This window comes from Nerophis lumbriciformis, linkage group LG29 (assembly GCF_033978685.3).
Source record: "Nerophis lumbriciformis linkage group LG29, RoL_Nlum_v2.1, whole genome shotgun sequence".
In the NCBI taxonomy this organism is placed as follows: domain Eukaryota; kingdom Metazoa; phylum Chordata; class Actinopteri; order Syngnathiformes; family Syngnathidae; genus Nerophis; species Nerophis lumbriciformis.
Window position 1 is genome coordinate 14,398,826 of NC_084576.2, and position 16,594 is coordinate 14,415,419.

At 39.3% G+C, this 16,594-nt stretch overlaps 1 protein-coding gene across 1 annotated transcript in view; it reads left to right on the top strand.

Annotated features, from left to right (window-relative positions):
• otogl (otogelin-like) overlaps window positions 1–16,594 on the top strand; it is an 84,023-nt gene that overhangs the window by 43,200 nt on the left and 24,229 nt on the right. Inside the window, exons 26-35 of the mRNA XM_061925020.2 lie at window positions 4,292–4,426; window positions 4,518–4,664; window positions 7,274–7,393; window positions 7,455–7,571; window positions 8,352–8,508; window positions 8,589–8,615; window positions 8,686–8,865; window positions 10,971–11,249; window positions 12,971–13,088; window positions 15,990–16,069. Coding sequence (XP_061781004.2) covers window positions 4,292–4,426; window positions 4,518–4,664; window positions 7,274–7,393; window positions 7,455–7,571; window positions 8,352–8,508; window positions 8,589–8,615; window positions 8,686–8,865; window positions 10,971–11,249; window positions 12,971–13,088; window positions 15,990–16,069 — 1,360 coding nt within the window. The remainder of the gene's footprint in view (window positions 1–4,291; window positions 4,427–4,517; window positions 4,665–7,273; window positions 7,394–7,454; window positions 7,572–8,351; window positions 8,509–8,588; window positions 8,616–8,685; window positions 8,866–10,970; window positions 11,250–12,970; window positions 13,089–15,989; window positions 16,070–16,594) is intronic.

The following is a 16,594-nucleotide window of genomic DNA, read 5'->3' on the forward strand; positions in this document are numbered from 1 at the left end:
TGAGAAATGAGTATTTTTGGATACGCTATCCGTCACAGAACCAATTAAACTCATAAGCTAAGTTAGCACTCTATATAGTATCTCTAAGGTGAATACACCCCTCATATTCGAAAAAGCATTTTTTCGAATATTAAAAAACGTTTTCTCCAGTATTTTCCCCTCTTCTGGAGGGGAAAATAAAAGAGAAATTAAACTTGGATATACATTAGAGTAGTCAGTGTACAGCTTGTACAGCAGTATAGATCCACTGAAAAGGAGTCAACACACAGCTATTATTGTCTAAATAGCTAGCAGCACAAGCGAGTATCAAAGTAAATGCCAATAGTCAAGCATGGTGGTGGTAGCATCATTCATGGTCTAGTGGTGCATGAGTGCTCTGCTTAGCTGTGGTTCATTAAAAGCAACAAGACTTTCAACTAGGGCTGCTCAAACGATTATTTTGATGGTCGATTAGTCAACGACCATCTTAATGTCTAGTCGGATAATAAGACGTACACATATTTAATGCCCCTAATTTTTCCATTGACTTATAAATAAATAAATAAATGATAAATGGGTTGTACTTGTATAGCGCTTTTCTACCTTCAAGGTACTCAAAGCGCTTTGACACTACTTCCACATTTACCCATTCACACACACATTCACACACTGATGGAGGGAGCTGCCATGCAAGGCGCTAACCAGCACCCATCAGGAGCAAGGGTGAAGTGTCTTGCTCAGGACACAACGGACATGACGAGGTTGGTACTAGGTGGGGATTGAACCAGGGACCCTCGGGTTGCGCACGGCCACTCTTCCACTGTGCCACGCCGTCCCAATGCCGCTTAAGTTATTTTAGGCATGTGCATACTAACAAAGATGACAAATTAATTCATAAATATTATTTTTTACTGCAACTGTGCTGCTAATTCATCTGTTACAAAAATTGAAATGACTATTCAAATGTTGTCCATTAAAAAAAAGGAAAAGCAAATTGCTCAATAAAACATTTGACCTTGTTTATGTAGTTAGAAACAATTAAAATATGGGACTTTAACTTTAACTTAACTTTAAATAGCAGCAATGAAAACAAACAACAAAACACAAAATCTAACCACACAAAAAGAAAAGCATTTTGTGATGATGTTTAGAACGCTGCACACTGGTATATTGACTTTTGATTTACTATTGGCAGTTTTAGCACTCTAATAAACTCAATTTGTAGAATTATATCTTTGAATAGGTCTTAAAATGTTGGCTATTTAATATATTGTATGTTTAATCTTAAGATACCTCTGCAATAGTGCCTGTCTGTCTCTGTGTGTGTGTGTGTGTGTGTGTGTGTGTGTGTGTGTGTGTGTGTGTCTTTTGTTATTGTGCCCTTAATCACGACATTGCAAACGGCTGCTTTAAAGCGCTTGAACTGATGTAGACAAAGTTTAGCTGGCCGACTTTGGCTAAAATGATAGTTAAAGTTATTTTTCAAACAACTTCGTCTCACACTTGTGAGGTAGTTAGCAATGTAGAAGCTAAGACTCTTACTGAGGTTGAGACCGCCTCCCTCCGCTTTAAATGCTCATGTATCACAGATACACAGCCATAAAAACAAGGTACGCTTTGCAAATGAGCAAGGTATTCGCGTTTTAACAAGAATAACATATGATGTTCTCACACTTTACATGTTATCACTGGCAATGTTTTTGCGAGTGGCGGGGGGACCCACTTCCACCCGGAAAAACATAAGTGATGACATAACGACTATTGTCGACAAATACAAAGATTGTTTATCCATTACATGTCTATGGATGTTCTCATTCATCCAGGTCATTCTCATCTCAGGCATTCAACCGATTGCAACAGGACTGTTTGGTTTGTCTTAGAAGACATTTCTCTCATCCAAGTAGGCTTCATCAGTTTGTGCTCATAGAATTAGATTGGTCAGACCTAGTCTGATCAGATCTAGTTTATCAATGTACAAACCCCGTTTCCATATGAGTTGGGAAATTGTGTTAGATGTAAATAAAAACGGAATACAATGATTTGCAAATCCTTTTCAACCCATATTCAATTGAATGCACTACAAAGACAAAATATTTGATGTTCAAACTCATAAACTTTATTTATTTTTATTGCAAATAATAATTAACTTAGAATTTCATGGCTGCAACACGTGTCAAAGTAGTTGGGAAAGGGCATGTTCACCACTGTGTTACATCACCTTTTCTTTTAACAACACTCAATAAACGATTGGGAACTGAGGAAACTAATTGTTGAAGCTTTGAAAGTGGATTTCTTTCCCATTCTTGTTTTATGTAGAGCTTCAGTCGTTCAACAGTCCGGGGTCTCCGCTGTTGTATTTTACGCTTCATAATGCGCCACACATTTTCGATGGGAGACAGGTCTGGACTGCAGGCGGGCCAGGAAAGTACCCGCACTCTTTTTTTACGAAGCCACGCTGTTGCAACACGTGCTGAATGTGGCTTGGCATTGTCTTGCTGAAATAAGCAGGGGCGTCCATGAAAAAGACGGCGCTTAGATGGCAGCATATGTTGTTCCAAAACCTGTATGTACCTTTCAGCATTAATGGTGCCTTCACAGATGTGTAAGTTACCCATGCCTTGGGCACTAATGCACCCCCATACCATCACAGATGCTGGCTTTTGAACTTTGCGTCGATAACAGTCTGGATGGTTCGCTTCCCCTTTGGTCCGGATGACACAATGTCGAATATTTCCAAAAACAATTTGAAATGTGGACTCATCAGACCACAGAACACTTTTCTACTTTACATGAGTCCATCTTAGATGATCTCGGGCCCAGAGAAGCCGGCGGCGTTTCTGGATGTTGTTGAAAAATGGCTTTCGCTTTGGATAGTAGAGCTTTAACTTGCACTTACAGATGTAGCGACAAACAGTATTTAGTGACAGTGGTTTTCTGAAGTGTTCCTGAGCCCATGTGGTGATATCCTTTAGAGATTGATGTCGGTTTTTGATACATTGTCATCTGAGGGATCGAAGGTCACGGTCATTCAATATTGGTTTCCGGCCATGCCACTTACGTGGAGTAATTTCTCCAGATTCTCTGAAACTTTTGATGATATTATGGACCGTAGTGGTTAGCCTAGTGGTTAGAGTGTCCGCCCTGAGATCGGTAGGTTGTGAGTTCAAACCCCGGCCGAGTCATACCAAAGACTATAAAAAAATGGGACCCATTACCTCCCTGCTTGGCACTCAGCATCAAGGGTTGGAATTGGGGGTTAAATCACCAAAATGATTCCCGGGCGCGGCCACCGCTGCTGCCCACTGCTCCCCTCACCTCCCAGGGGGTGATCAAGGGTGATGGGTCAAATGCAGAGAATAATCTCGCCACACGTAGTGTGTGTGTGACAATCATTGGTACTTTAACTTTAACTTTAACTTTAGATGTTGAAATCCAACGTTGTTCTTAAACTGTTTGACTGTTTGCTCACACAGTTGTGGACAAAGTGGTGACCCTCGCCCCATCCTTTCTTGTGAAAGACTGAGCATTTTTTGGGAAGCTGTTTTTATACCCAATCATGGCACCCACCTGTTCCCAATTAGCCTGCACACCTGTGGGATGTTCCAAATAAGTGTTTGATGAGCATTCCTCAACTTTATCAGTATTTATTGCCACCTTTCCCAACTTCTTTGTCACGTGTTGCTGGCATCAAATTCTAAAGTTAATGATTATTTGCAAAAAAAATTTTTTTATCAGTTTGAACATCAAATATGTTGTCTTTGTAGCATATTCAACTGAATATGGGTTGAAAATGATTTGCAAATCATTGTATTCCGTTTATATTTACATCTAACGTAATTTCCCAACTCATATGGAAACGGGGTTTGTATGATAACATGTATAAGTGTGGTTCCTACTCTACTGCAACTCCTTCGGTTTTCAACCAAAACTGATTTGGATCTGGGAAAGAACAGCCAAGTCTGTTCCAGACTTTTTACTCAGAGCAGGTAAAGGTGTGTGTATGTGTGTACTCCTTTGTTTGTCCCCTGGTAATGCTTGGCAAAGATTTAACAAGACAAAGAGACCAGTGTTCACCTCAAACCTCAAGGCTCTCGTGCTCCCAGGGATATAGAATTAGAATAAGTAGAACAGACATCCCGATTGAGTTGGGACAGATTTGCAGACCACCATGCAGACTTGTATAGAATGGAAAAGTGGGTCTGAGCTATGTGAGTGCAGTACAGTATTTCCTGAGCACATATAATTAAATGTCAAAGTTTCCTCTTAAGAGGTTTTTTTTTTGGTGTGACATAATCAACTTCTTCCTGTGCAGAGTTCAGGAGAAACCGAAGTATCCATTGTTGCCCAAAATAAGGACTGCTATGAAAGTGGCATTGTGTGCATGAAAACTTTGGTCATACACGTGGGACTTACCAAGATCTACTTCATGGACAACTCTGGCAACCCTGTACACACACACCTACAAAATATCTACTAAACATTATAATCAATACCAGGAAGTTATGCAGGTACAATCTGATCGTTTTGTCCCTCTGCAGAGCCCATCCACCCAGGTGGGCCGAGAGTCCGTGTTTGAGCTGTGGAAAGCAGGCTACTACACTGTTGTCCACTTCCCCAATCAGGACCTGACTGTCCTGTGGGACCGCAAGACAACTGTGCACATCAGGATTGGACCTCAGTGGAAGGTATGGTGCTTCAAAGTAACCATTTCATATTTACACATATTGAAATGTTATTCTTATTTTATTAAATTGTGGGGCACATTGGAATTTTTGGGAGGTTTATATAACTAAGATTTTTACACTCCTTAAAATTTCAACATACAAAGTTTTTGCTGACTTTTTAAAAATGTTAACATTGTTTTGCTTATTGTATCATATGACGTATATTAAATTTAACATACAATTGTTCATACTCAGGCCAAATTTCATGAATGGGTTTTTATGTCAATTGGAGGTTGTGACCATTCTTATTGCTTTTCAACATTTTGGAAATGTTCAAACCCATCCCCTTTGGCAGGCTTTACAAATCACAGTATGCCAAAACAACCCATCATAAAAACATTTTTTTCCCCCAGACTAACAATCTGATGAATGCTGTGAAAGAACTCTGGAACTAATCTGTCACTGGGAATGTACTAACTCATGTTCACGTCATCATCTTTTTTGCTCTTTGCTCTATTCACCACTGTGCTATTATCTTATTATCCTTGCACATATTACTCATTTAAGCACTTGTTTATATTTTAGTTATGGTTAACATTTATTAAGGTTGAACAAAGACCGCATAGTTTACCAAGTCAAGTTCCTAGTGTGTTAAACATACTTGGCCAATAAAGCTGATTCTGATGATTCGTATCCCGGATTTTGTCCGACATTTTTGAAGCATAACGCAAACTTCTAGCATTGGTGCAAATGGCACACAAGAAGATTTCCTCTGAATCAGTGAATACGGTTTTTTTTATATTGGTTTTCAGAGCTATGTTTTGATGAGATCTGATTTATCGGTGTGATGTCATAAATTCCTTATATTTATCATCCATCCATCGATCCATTTTCTTCCGCTTTTATCATGCACCCCAAAACATTAGACATCAAAATTGACCACAAAATGTGTTCTACACAGGTTGTATATAAAATTATTCATGTAATGTTTGACCCACTCATTTGATTTTTGTATTTGTGTGTATGTGGTCATTTGATGAATACTTATAGTACACTTAGTACACTTAATATTTTTCCTGTGCAGCAATAGTTGACAACAGATCACATGGCAGTCTGATGCAATCGACACAAGCTAGACAGAAACATAGTTATACAAGATTTATTAGGAAGGAAAAAAAACAGGTGCAATGGTGTGTAAGGCCTCTCAGAGTCCAAAGACAAGGGAAATAACTTGCTTTTGGAGACGTCCAGCCCTGAGTAGTTAACCATCAGTTACTTTTTTAAATCCTAGTTAATGTGAAATATATAAAGTATGTCCTGTATATTAGCAGAATTACATAGTGCATAACTATAATAGTAAACACTAGTAAAAGAGGATGTCACCGGTAAAATATAAAATTGCCAATTTAGTAATGTGCGGATCGATACTAAAATATCTATACTGCCGATACCAGAACGGTATGCCCTAAAATCAAGTCTTAAATCAAGATATCAATACTTTTGATAATTTACTTATTTGAAATAATGTTTAACAGTCCAATGTGCTTTATAAATAAAGTTGATTTGATTTGATTTGATTCTCAAACTTTTTTCACCAAGTACAACCTCAGAAAACACTTGGCTCTCCAAGTACCACCATAATGACCAATACTAAACTACAGAAGCGTAGTAGGCCTAAGTTTTCATAAAAAATAAGGAAAATATTTTATTTAACTGGTTTATTTAATATTTTCGTTCACTGTAACATTACACACAGTTTGAACAGTAACACTGTTTGAATATAAGGAAAATATAACACTGTGCTTTAATCAAGTGATTATTTGGCATACCACTAGATAGAGCCCTCGTACCACTGATGAGAATCACTGATGAGGTTTTTAGTTTGTAGCACTTTAAGATTTGTTTTTCGAATGTAACGTGCAATAAAATGGATTATAATTGTATAGCACTTTTCTACCTTCAAGGTGCTCAAAGTGCTTTGACACCATTTCCACATTCACCTATTCACACACACATTCACACGCTGATTGCGACCCATCAGGAGCAAGGGTGTCAACAACAACAGACGTGACTGGATAGCGGAAGCCGGGAATCGAGCCGGGAACCCTCAGGTTGCCGGCACGACCGGTCTACCAACCGATTATGTATTATGTAACTAAATAATTGCGATCTTGTCTAAATCAAACACAATTGGTGGGAACTACTTTTTCTTCCGCCTAAGTAAGTACATAATGCGCAGGCGCAGTGGCACGCTGTGTTCAGTCATTCAGTCTGTATTTGTTTATTTTAAGAACATTACCAGGAATTAAAATGAGTCACTCAGTACAATAAAACAAGTGTATGCATCATATTATCATTTGTTTCGCCCTGTGATTTGATATTGTTTGAAGATGATTTCCCAAGATCAGTAACACTTGAAATACACAACTTTATACACATTTGGTTTATTTGCACACAGTATCAGATCGGTATCGCCGATACCAGTCGGAAATTTACTGGGATCTTAAATCGAATCAGTGGTATCGCTACTATGATAAGCAAATGGAGGATGCCTGCTGGGGTGCATTGCAGTTGTCTGCAACCATGCATTTTTAGTTATGAAAGGAAAACATGTAATTTTTTTTCTGCAGGGCGTTCTCAGTGGGCTATGTGGAAATTTTGATGGTGTGACAGTGAATGATATGACCACGTCGAGCCACATGGAGGTCAACAATGCACAGACCTTTGGAGATAGCTGGACACTGGGACAGGTAATGGAGCACTTTTTTACAACTTTTGCTGAAATGTATGTGACGGTGTTGTTCGTTGTAGTGCCAAAGCGACTATGTAGTGGAGCGACCGTGTGAAGCTGACTTGGGGAGACAGCCATACGCCAAGAGGGAATGTGCACGCCTGTACAGTGATGTTTTTGCGCCATGCCACAATGTGGTGAGTGATACACACACAAAGTGGATAGATTGCTCAATAAAAAATGAAACGAAAGTAGCTAATGCAGTGTTCTTCCCACACTGGTACTGTCCATTTGTAACTCTTACTTTGCTGTTATAAGTCATGTGGCCAGTAGATGGAGTCATATATTTGTGCACAGACAGTGGACGCAGCTATAAAACTAAGCGCCACAACAAACCCCAGAGGACCTTACTTGATGTATTACTTAGCAGGGATGGCCACATCTAATTAATAGTGATGGTGTGTTTGCTTATTAGGGGGTAATTGATAAAGGACTGTACATTTTTTTTAACGCCTGAGTGAGCCTTGCCATGCTACTTGTGTGTCGTAAAAAGGATTTATAATTGTTTTATTATGAGTGCACGGCTTTAATTAAGTCACTAAAATAAATATTGTAATTTTGGTGCATTGTATACAATATGTGCATACAGATGCAGCCAATTGAGCTTGCATATTGTATGTAATAGTGGTCATCTGATCCCCTCCTGCATCTGAGGTAGGCCCATAATCCTTTGTCCTGTTATCTCAGCGCTAGTATGAATAATTAACAACTACTCATCCCCTAAACAAGGCCTCCGTTGGTTTACCCACATGAAGATATGGAGATTGCCCATCTATTATAGGTGTATACGCCACTGCAAATGGTGACCACCAATAGTAAAATATTGTCCACGAAAAGTGAGTTTTTTTAAATTAATATTGTAGCTAGTAAGCGTTTTTGTTTTATGTGCTTGTTTGCGTGGCATATGTGCCCTCCAGGTGGATGTGGCCTGGTTCTACAGAAACTGCCTGACGGACACTTGCAACTGTGACCGAGGGGGCGACTGTGAGTGTCTGTGCACATCCATTGCTGCCTACGCACACAAATGTTGCCAGCAGGGGGTCACCATACACTGGAGATCACCCTCTCTGTGTTGTAAGGATACACACACACACTCACACGAGAGTGTGTTGGGTTGACCCTTTAGATCATTTTGAATATGTCCTCCTTTTCAGCTCAGGATTGTGAATACTATAATAAAGGTATGTTTCTTTGGAACTAAACATGTTAGACAATGATTCCCTTAGACACTGACACTCTTATTTGCCTCAGGGCTCGGCGATGGCCCTTATTCCTTGGTGAGCGCTGTCCATAGCAACACAATGATGGGAGTAAATCGCACAAGCGGCTCAGTGTTTCCTCTGCTGAGGGACAGTTCAGGTCATTTGCCCACCACTGGACTACTTTTCAACTTCATGGTGACTACAGGTCTGCAGAGGAACAGAACGTCACGTAAGTGTCATTACGAACTAATGCACACTATGACTGTGGATCCTCCAATTTATTTAGATTTGGAGTGCATGTTTCAGATCTGATTATTTCATGTGAACTATTTTGTGGCCCAATTGTTGAGAAACGTGCTAAAGTGTCCTTGAGAGCCAAAACGTGCTAAAGTATCCTCTTGGGAACCAAAACATGTGCTAAAGTGCCCTCTTGCGAACCAAAACATGCGCTAAAGTGCCCTCTTGGCAGCCAAAACATTTGCTAATGTGCTCTCTTAGGAGCCAAAACGTGCTAAATTGCCCTCTTCGGAACGAAAAGATATACTAAAGTGCGAAAGTGTTCTCTTGGGAACCAAAACATGTGCTAACGTGTCCTCTTAGGAATCAAAACGTGCTAAAGTCCCCTCTTGCGAACCAAAACATGCGCTAAAGTGCCCTCTTGGCAGCCAAAACATTTGCTAATGTGCTCTCTTAGGAGCCAAAACGTGCTAAATTGCCCTCTTCGGAACGAAAAGATATACTAAAGTGCGAAAGTGTTCTCTTGGGAACCAAAACATGTGCTAAAGTGCCCTCTTGGGAATCAAAACGTGCTTAAGTGCCCTCTTGGGAGCCAAAAGGCGTGCTTAATTGCTCTTTTGGGAACCAAATTGCGTGCTAAACTGCCCTCTTGGGAGCCAAAACGTGAGTTGAAGTGTCCTCTTGGGAATCAAAACGCATGCTGAAGTTCTCTTTTGGGAGTCAAAATGCATTACTACTTTTTGTCTTGGTAGGGATGGTCAGATGAAACCTCATGAGACATTGGACCAGTTGAGCCAATTGGTTAGAAAATTTCTCGAAGCTTCACACTTGTGGTATAGTGCCCTTTTGGGAGCAAAAAGGTCTGATTGAGTGCCATCTTAGGAGCCAAAACACATGCTAAGGTGCCTTCTTGGCAACCAAAACCAATGCTCAAGTGCCCTCTGGGAGCCAAAACATGGGGTAAAGTGCCCTCTTTAAAGCCAATGTGCCTTTTAAGAGATACAATGTGGTATAATTCCCATTTGGGAGCCGAAACATCTGGTAAATCTGCCTCTGAAAAATCTGCTTAACCTTACACACTGGCATACTGCAAGAGTCGGCCCACTGGCCAATCAGAGGTGGTGTAGGGTGGGTCTTTGCTGAATGTGGGAAGAAAAAAATGAGACGGACGTAATGCTAACTAGGAAACAAAGGTAAAAAATGATGCATTTATAATTACTAATGTATGTAAACTGCAGGTTGTATTGAGAGAGAGACCAGTGTGGTGATCAGCTAATCAGAATGGAACGAGGCGCAGCATTATAAACTGTTTATTAGATTATGTAAATATTACATGCTGCCAACATAACATCTTTATGTACTGCACAGACGCTGTTTTAAGTAACAGTTTACTTTCCTAAATGTCACACAAGTGTTGAGCAGTATTAAAAAGAATATTTCAGTACTCAACCTTACCTTCGATGACAACGTGAAGAAGATCCCTGCTCAAGTGTTGAATCGCTTCATTAAAGTCTTCATGCATCTCCCTTTTTAACTGTCATACAAGTGTAAAAGAAAGTTAACTGTTATTAGTAACATTTAATAAGATTCCGGTATGTATTTAAGATGAACTTTGACAGGGGAAAAAAAGATCCTAAAAAAAGGCAAACAAGCTTAGATCTCATGGGACTTTGTGCAACACTAGTTCACGGGACTCTAACAAGCGCTTCACACTGAGAAGCCATTATTTATTCAGTCCACATTCACACGGCGGTGGTGGTAAGATACATCTGTAGCCACAGCTGCCTTGGGCTAGACTAATGGGAACGTGGTTGCCAATTTGCGCTAACAGCCTCTCCGACCATCAACATTCATTGACATTCACACACTAGTGTGTGCTGCACTGGAGACAAGGTGGGTGAAGAATTGTTTTGCTCAAGGACACAACCGCAGTAAGTGTGATGTAAGGAGCAGGGTTTGAACCACCAACCTGCAGTTGTGCCCCGTGATTAACTAGAGACCAGTCAAGAGCGTAGCCCCCCGAAAATATGCATTGTCCAATTTTCGGGGTGCAATTGGCTGTTTAGTATTATTATTGTTTATTTTCTATTTCTCCAGGCATCCCCATGGTGTCCCTAGAGTCTGCAGAGAGACCCAACTATTTCCTCGTGGTGGCTGGGAAGAGATGTCTCCAGCTGGAGCGCTGGAGTCGAGGGGAGGAGTTTCGACGCAGAGCGACTTTTATCCAGCATCAGGGGCTGTTTCTGCCTGGTCACGCCTCCTTCGAAGTCGCCAGCCAACCTGGAACCTTTCTGACACTGACACGCACTGCAGCACGAGCCCTGAGATATGACACCTCCAGTGGCTTCAAAGCCAGCAGCAGCTTCATGCTGGAAGGTCTGGAACTGTTTTCCCAAACATACAGTAAACATCAGCTCTATTCTTATTGAACTGTACAATTTGGTACGTTTTGGAAGGGCGCTATATCAGTGATTCTCAAACTGCGGTACATGTTGACTTCATCTAGTGGTATACCAAAGAATCACTTAATTAAATATTCTAACACGGTGTTACTGTTCAAACTGTGTGTAATGTTACAGTGGCCAAAAATATGAAATATACTTGTTAAATAATGCCTCTGCCTTGTTGTTAATGAGCATTTAAGTTTGAGAACCACTGATCTATATCATACCACACAATTCTGCATGTCCTCCACCATCCACCTTAAAAGGGAACTGCTCGTGTTTTGGAATTGTGCTTATCATTCACAAACCTTATGTGAGACAAGAACACATGTTTTTCCTTTACCTATGCATTCTAACTCGTAAATAAATGTTACCAAAAGTCAGCTAACGATAAAGCAAGCGGAAGTCGCTCTATTCCACCTATAAATCATTCTGAAAAACCTCCATTAACGTTTTATATACAAGCTGTAAGTATATATGTAATGTAGTAACAGGCACATTCATAATAACACGTAATATTTATGTATTTTGCCCATTTTAAGCATACAGCGGTGTATTAATTTCACAGAAACATCACAACATTTGCTTAATCCTTCAGCAACAACACTAATAATCATGACAGACTTCATGAGCAACAACAATGACAACTTTGAGACAAATGATAATCCAGAAACGTATCATTTTTAAGCTGAATATAAGGAGGATGAGTAACAAGTTTTAAAAGCTGTGTGCTAAATAGATCCAACTTTAGTGAAACCCTGGAGCAGTATTGTTGAGTGCCAAACAAGATATACTAACTACAAACTCAAAACAATTACCTACTGTACAATATCTGCTCTCAATGTGATGCCAACTGATGGAGTTGTCATATCTTCCCGTTTGGATGAAGAATTAATCATAATCCTCATGCAGTTTTAATGATTACCGTATTTTTCGGAGTATAAGTCGCACCGGAGTATAAGTCGCACCTGCCGAAAATGCATTATAAAGAAGGAAAAAAACATATATAAGTCACACAGGAGCCCGGCCAAACTATGAAAAAAACTGCGACTTATAGTCCGAATAATACGGTAATTAAACTGTTAATGCCGCAAACAAGCTTCTTATCGTGTCTTTCTCGCCATCGCTGGGTATTGGTTGGACATCAAAGTTGACAAACTTCTCGGTTAATGTCCACAACCTTCCACTATCCAAGTGAGAGGCATGATTTATAATCTAGAATTAACTTTCACCAGCTCATTGGCGATGCAGCAGCTCACCGGCTGAATATGTCAATATAGCAGCATAAGCTAGTTTCCTCTCTGTGATCAAGGTGTCGCTAAAAATAGTCTGTCTGTCTGTGTTGGCGCTTATGATAACAATATTGCTAACACTTGGTCAGTATTCAGGTCATGCAATGTAAATTGATTATTTTTGGCGTTTTTTTAGGGGCGGATAGTATACTCAATCAGCTCCCTCATACTTGTTTTAATTTACAACTCAGAATGCATATAAAAAAAAGAAAATCACGTGTGGTTGTCTATATAGGAATTGTGATATTTTTCTTTCCCAAAAAAAATGCATTTCCCCTTGAAGTCTACTGTACTCCTCAATGGCCCCTACATGTATATTATGTACATTAACGCTAACAAAATTGATTCTCTCTACATGCAGAGACTCAATTGGTCATCCCCTACCGTATGATGTGTGAGTGGCGCTATCATGCCTGTGCCAGCCCTTGCGTGCGCACATGCAGTGACCCAGATGCTACACGCTGCCAGTTCCTGCCTCTGTAAGAGCCCCTGCTTTCCGACAGCCCTCCATGGCGCACACACACATACACTCGCTAGTGTACAGGTGTCAAACTCAAGGCCCGCGAGCCAGATCATTTTATACTACACCTGGAAATATGTGTCAATTAAGTACTTTATCTTTTCTTACTAAATGTATTCATTCTTTCCATTTTGACAGAAAAAATATATGTACTGCATTAAATTGCATTCCTTTTAAACTTTAATATTATCCAATATTGCAACAAATATCATACTTTTGAAACAATTTATTTTGTTAAAATAAAACTAAATACTTGATTATTTGCTCAACTTATGATTTCAAAGCAAGTTATCAAATTGTACGTTGTAAAAATGACAATAGACATAATGGTACAATTTACAGTGGTTATTACAGCATATTACTGTAAATTGAAAAAATTGTACCAATGTATTTTTTTTTTACCATAAAATCTACGGTTTTTGTTTTTACGGTGAAAAACAGTACCAACTTTTTTACTGTAAAAAACTGGCAGCTCAGTTGCCAGAATTGAAAAAAACGCAGCGGTATTGTTTTCCGTTTACAGAAATGTTGTAAAAAAAAAAAAAAAGTTAATTTTTACAATAACATTCTGGCGACTACACTTCCATGAAAAATCACTGCTACTGTTTTTTCATTTACCATAATATTATGTAAAAAACATGTGATGATCCGTAGCCCGAATCATGTTTTGTTTGGATTTGGGATTCCCTTGTTTCTGTTTCAGCACCCATGTTTGTGTTCCTCGTTGCCATGGGTGCTGATTATGTTCACCTGCCTCTGGTTAGTGGTCGGGACGCTCACCTGCTCCCGGTCACTAATCAGAGAGCTATTCATTTCTGCCTCTCTCCACACTCTTTATGGCTGTTTTGTTTACTTCACGTTACGTTGATTTCTTGCTCCTTGTTCCAGTGCTAGTTTTTCTATAACTTCCCGTGCCAGCGACTTGTTCCTAGTTTTTGCATTCTTGCCTGAGTTATGATAATAAACCCTTTTCTTACCTGCACGCCGCTTCCTGACGTCCATCTGCATCTTGGGAAAACGAACAGCGCATAACCATGAGACCCCACCGTAACACTAAATATTTTACAGTAAAATTCTGGTGACTGAGTTGCCAGTTTTTTAACTGTAAAATCGTATTTGTTTTATAATGCATGTGAGGGGAATTGAAATGCTTGAATGTCTATGATGAGTGGAGTGTGTGGATGTTGGTACGGTTGAAATCGGATGAGAAATGTGGGATATGCAGAAGTTTGTATATTGCCCATTCATTGTCAAGAAGGGGAAACTTCTTGAAAATTCTGAGAAAACCGTGAATATTGGAAAAATGGAAAACATGGTTTGCCTTCGATATCTCGGAAGAGTAATGTGGTGTGGATAGTTGAAAGGTCCGAATTTAGTAAAAAATGGCGCAACATTTTTTGAAATTTAGGCATTGTCAAACTTTGAATGTGTCCATTCATTTGAATGGGAATTTCCTGAAAAAAATTGGATTTAAAAAAAAATATTGATACTAGCAAAATTGTCCTAAATTATATGAATGGGTTGGTTTTGGAATGTTTTGAATCGGCTCAAAAAGGTTGACATACTAACTAACTATTTAGTATTTAAAAATTCCTGAAATTTGGGGATTTTGTAGGAAAAAACAACAACTTTTGTTGTCCCTACTAAAAGGAATGTTTTGATGGTGGAATGGTTGGATTTGGTGGGGAAAATGTTGACTGTGAAAAATTTCCAGCAAGAGGTGAAAATGGGGCATTGGAAAACCCTAGAATTCTGGGAATGCCTGGAATTTGTTTGAACTTGGAAAACCGTAGTTTGATTGTCTAAGGTGAGTGGAAGGTGTTGAAAGTGTAACGGTTCAAATCGGGTAAGAAATGTGGGAAGTGTGCAAGTTCGAAAAATGCCAGCCAAATGTTTTAATACTTGAACGGTTCCGATCAGAAGAAAACTTTGGGCTGTGGACTCCGGCAAACTTTTGTGGAAGAAGGATAGAAATGCTCGGGCATTCACACAATAATCATATTAGTAAGTATTTATATATTATTCTCTGTTACAGTCGGTCCTCGAAGAGCAGCCATAACTGCGATGTGGCACTCAATGAAAACGAGTTTGACACCCCTGCTCGAGTGTTATTATTTTGTGTTTTAGTCAGGGATGCCAAACATGCGGCCCAGGTTCAATCCGGCCCGCGGGATGAGTTTGCTAACTGTAAAATTGAGCTGCATTTTGAAATGAAAGAAACTGCTGTTCTTTAATGTGTCCACTGGATGTCGCAATAGCAGTTCTGTTAGTCAAGCAAATAGTTTATACCGGAGCTAGCAAGTATACCAAGCAAGAGGTAAAGCGGGGCTTCGACTCTTTCCCCTTGACCCAACGTAAAACAAACAAGAGTAAAATAAGCATTGGTAACTCCACTTAAAATGCTGCATGAGACACTGACATTGATATAGTTCTGTGAAAATTATTGTTTTCTGTGCAATTTTAAAGAAAGTGAACAGTGGAAATGACAAATGACGTAGATATAAGACGAGTTTTTAATAATGCTTTATTTAGTTTTTTGTTCAATCATAGATGAGCTGTGACTTAAAGTTTAATTGCTTTGTAGATACACTCAGATTAAGTCTAAATTCATTGTTCTTCATGGTGTTTTTAAACTGCACCAATTTTTTCCTCAGAATTTTCAGCTAACATTTTCAGAATGTGCTTGTTAAATTTGGGACAAAGGAAAACAAAGAAAACAATCTAAAGTTGTCATAGTTGTATTTTTGAAGTTATTATGCCATGATTTTACCCATCCGGACCACGTGGGAATAGATTTTACTACATGCTGAGCTAAAATGAGTTTGAAACCCCTGGTTTTAGTACTTTCTGTGTGTTTCAGTGTGGAGGGCTGCTTCCCACGATGTCCCAAAAACATGGTGCTAGACGAAGTCACCAGCAGATGTGTCTACATGGAGGATTGTGAGTAATAGTAGTGAGATAATATACTGCCAAACCTCTAAAGAATCAATATAATCCAGGGTGGTGGCCCACATTTTTTCAAAGGAAATAATCAGTTGTGTGACCATCATAAAACCTTTATAGTAAATATGTGATCATGTACCACAATGCAACCTCGTAGGCATGTTTGATATAAAGTACAACTATTGATTGTATAAGTAATGTTTTAGGTAATATGTTTGGAGTCATAAAAGTGTAAAAATAAGTTAAGCATGTGACATTTTTAATACTAAAAGGTAAAAGCAAATCTTCAATTGTTAATTTAATAATGAGAAATAATGAGGCGTAATGCGATGGTAATTACTGTGAAAGGGGACCAATGTTACGAAAACACTTCCCTGTGGTCTAGATCAGTGGTCCCCAACCACCGGGCCGCGGCCCGGTACCGGTCCGTGGATCGATTGGTACCGGGCCGCACAAAAAATAAAAATAAAAAATAAAATTTTTATTTTTATTTTTATTTTTAATTAAATCAACATGAAAAAC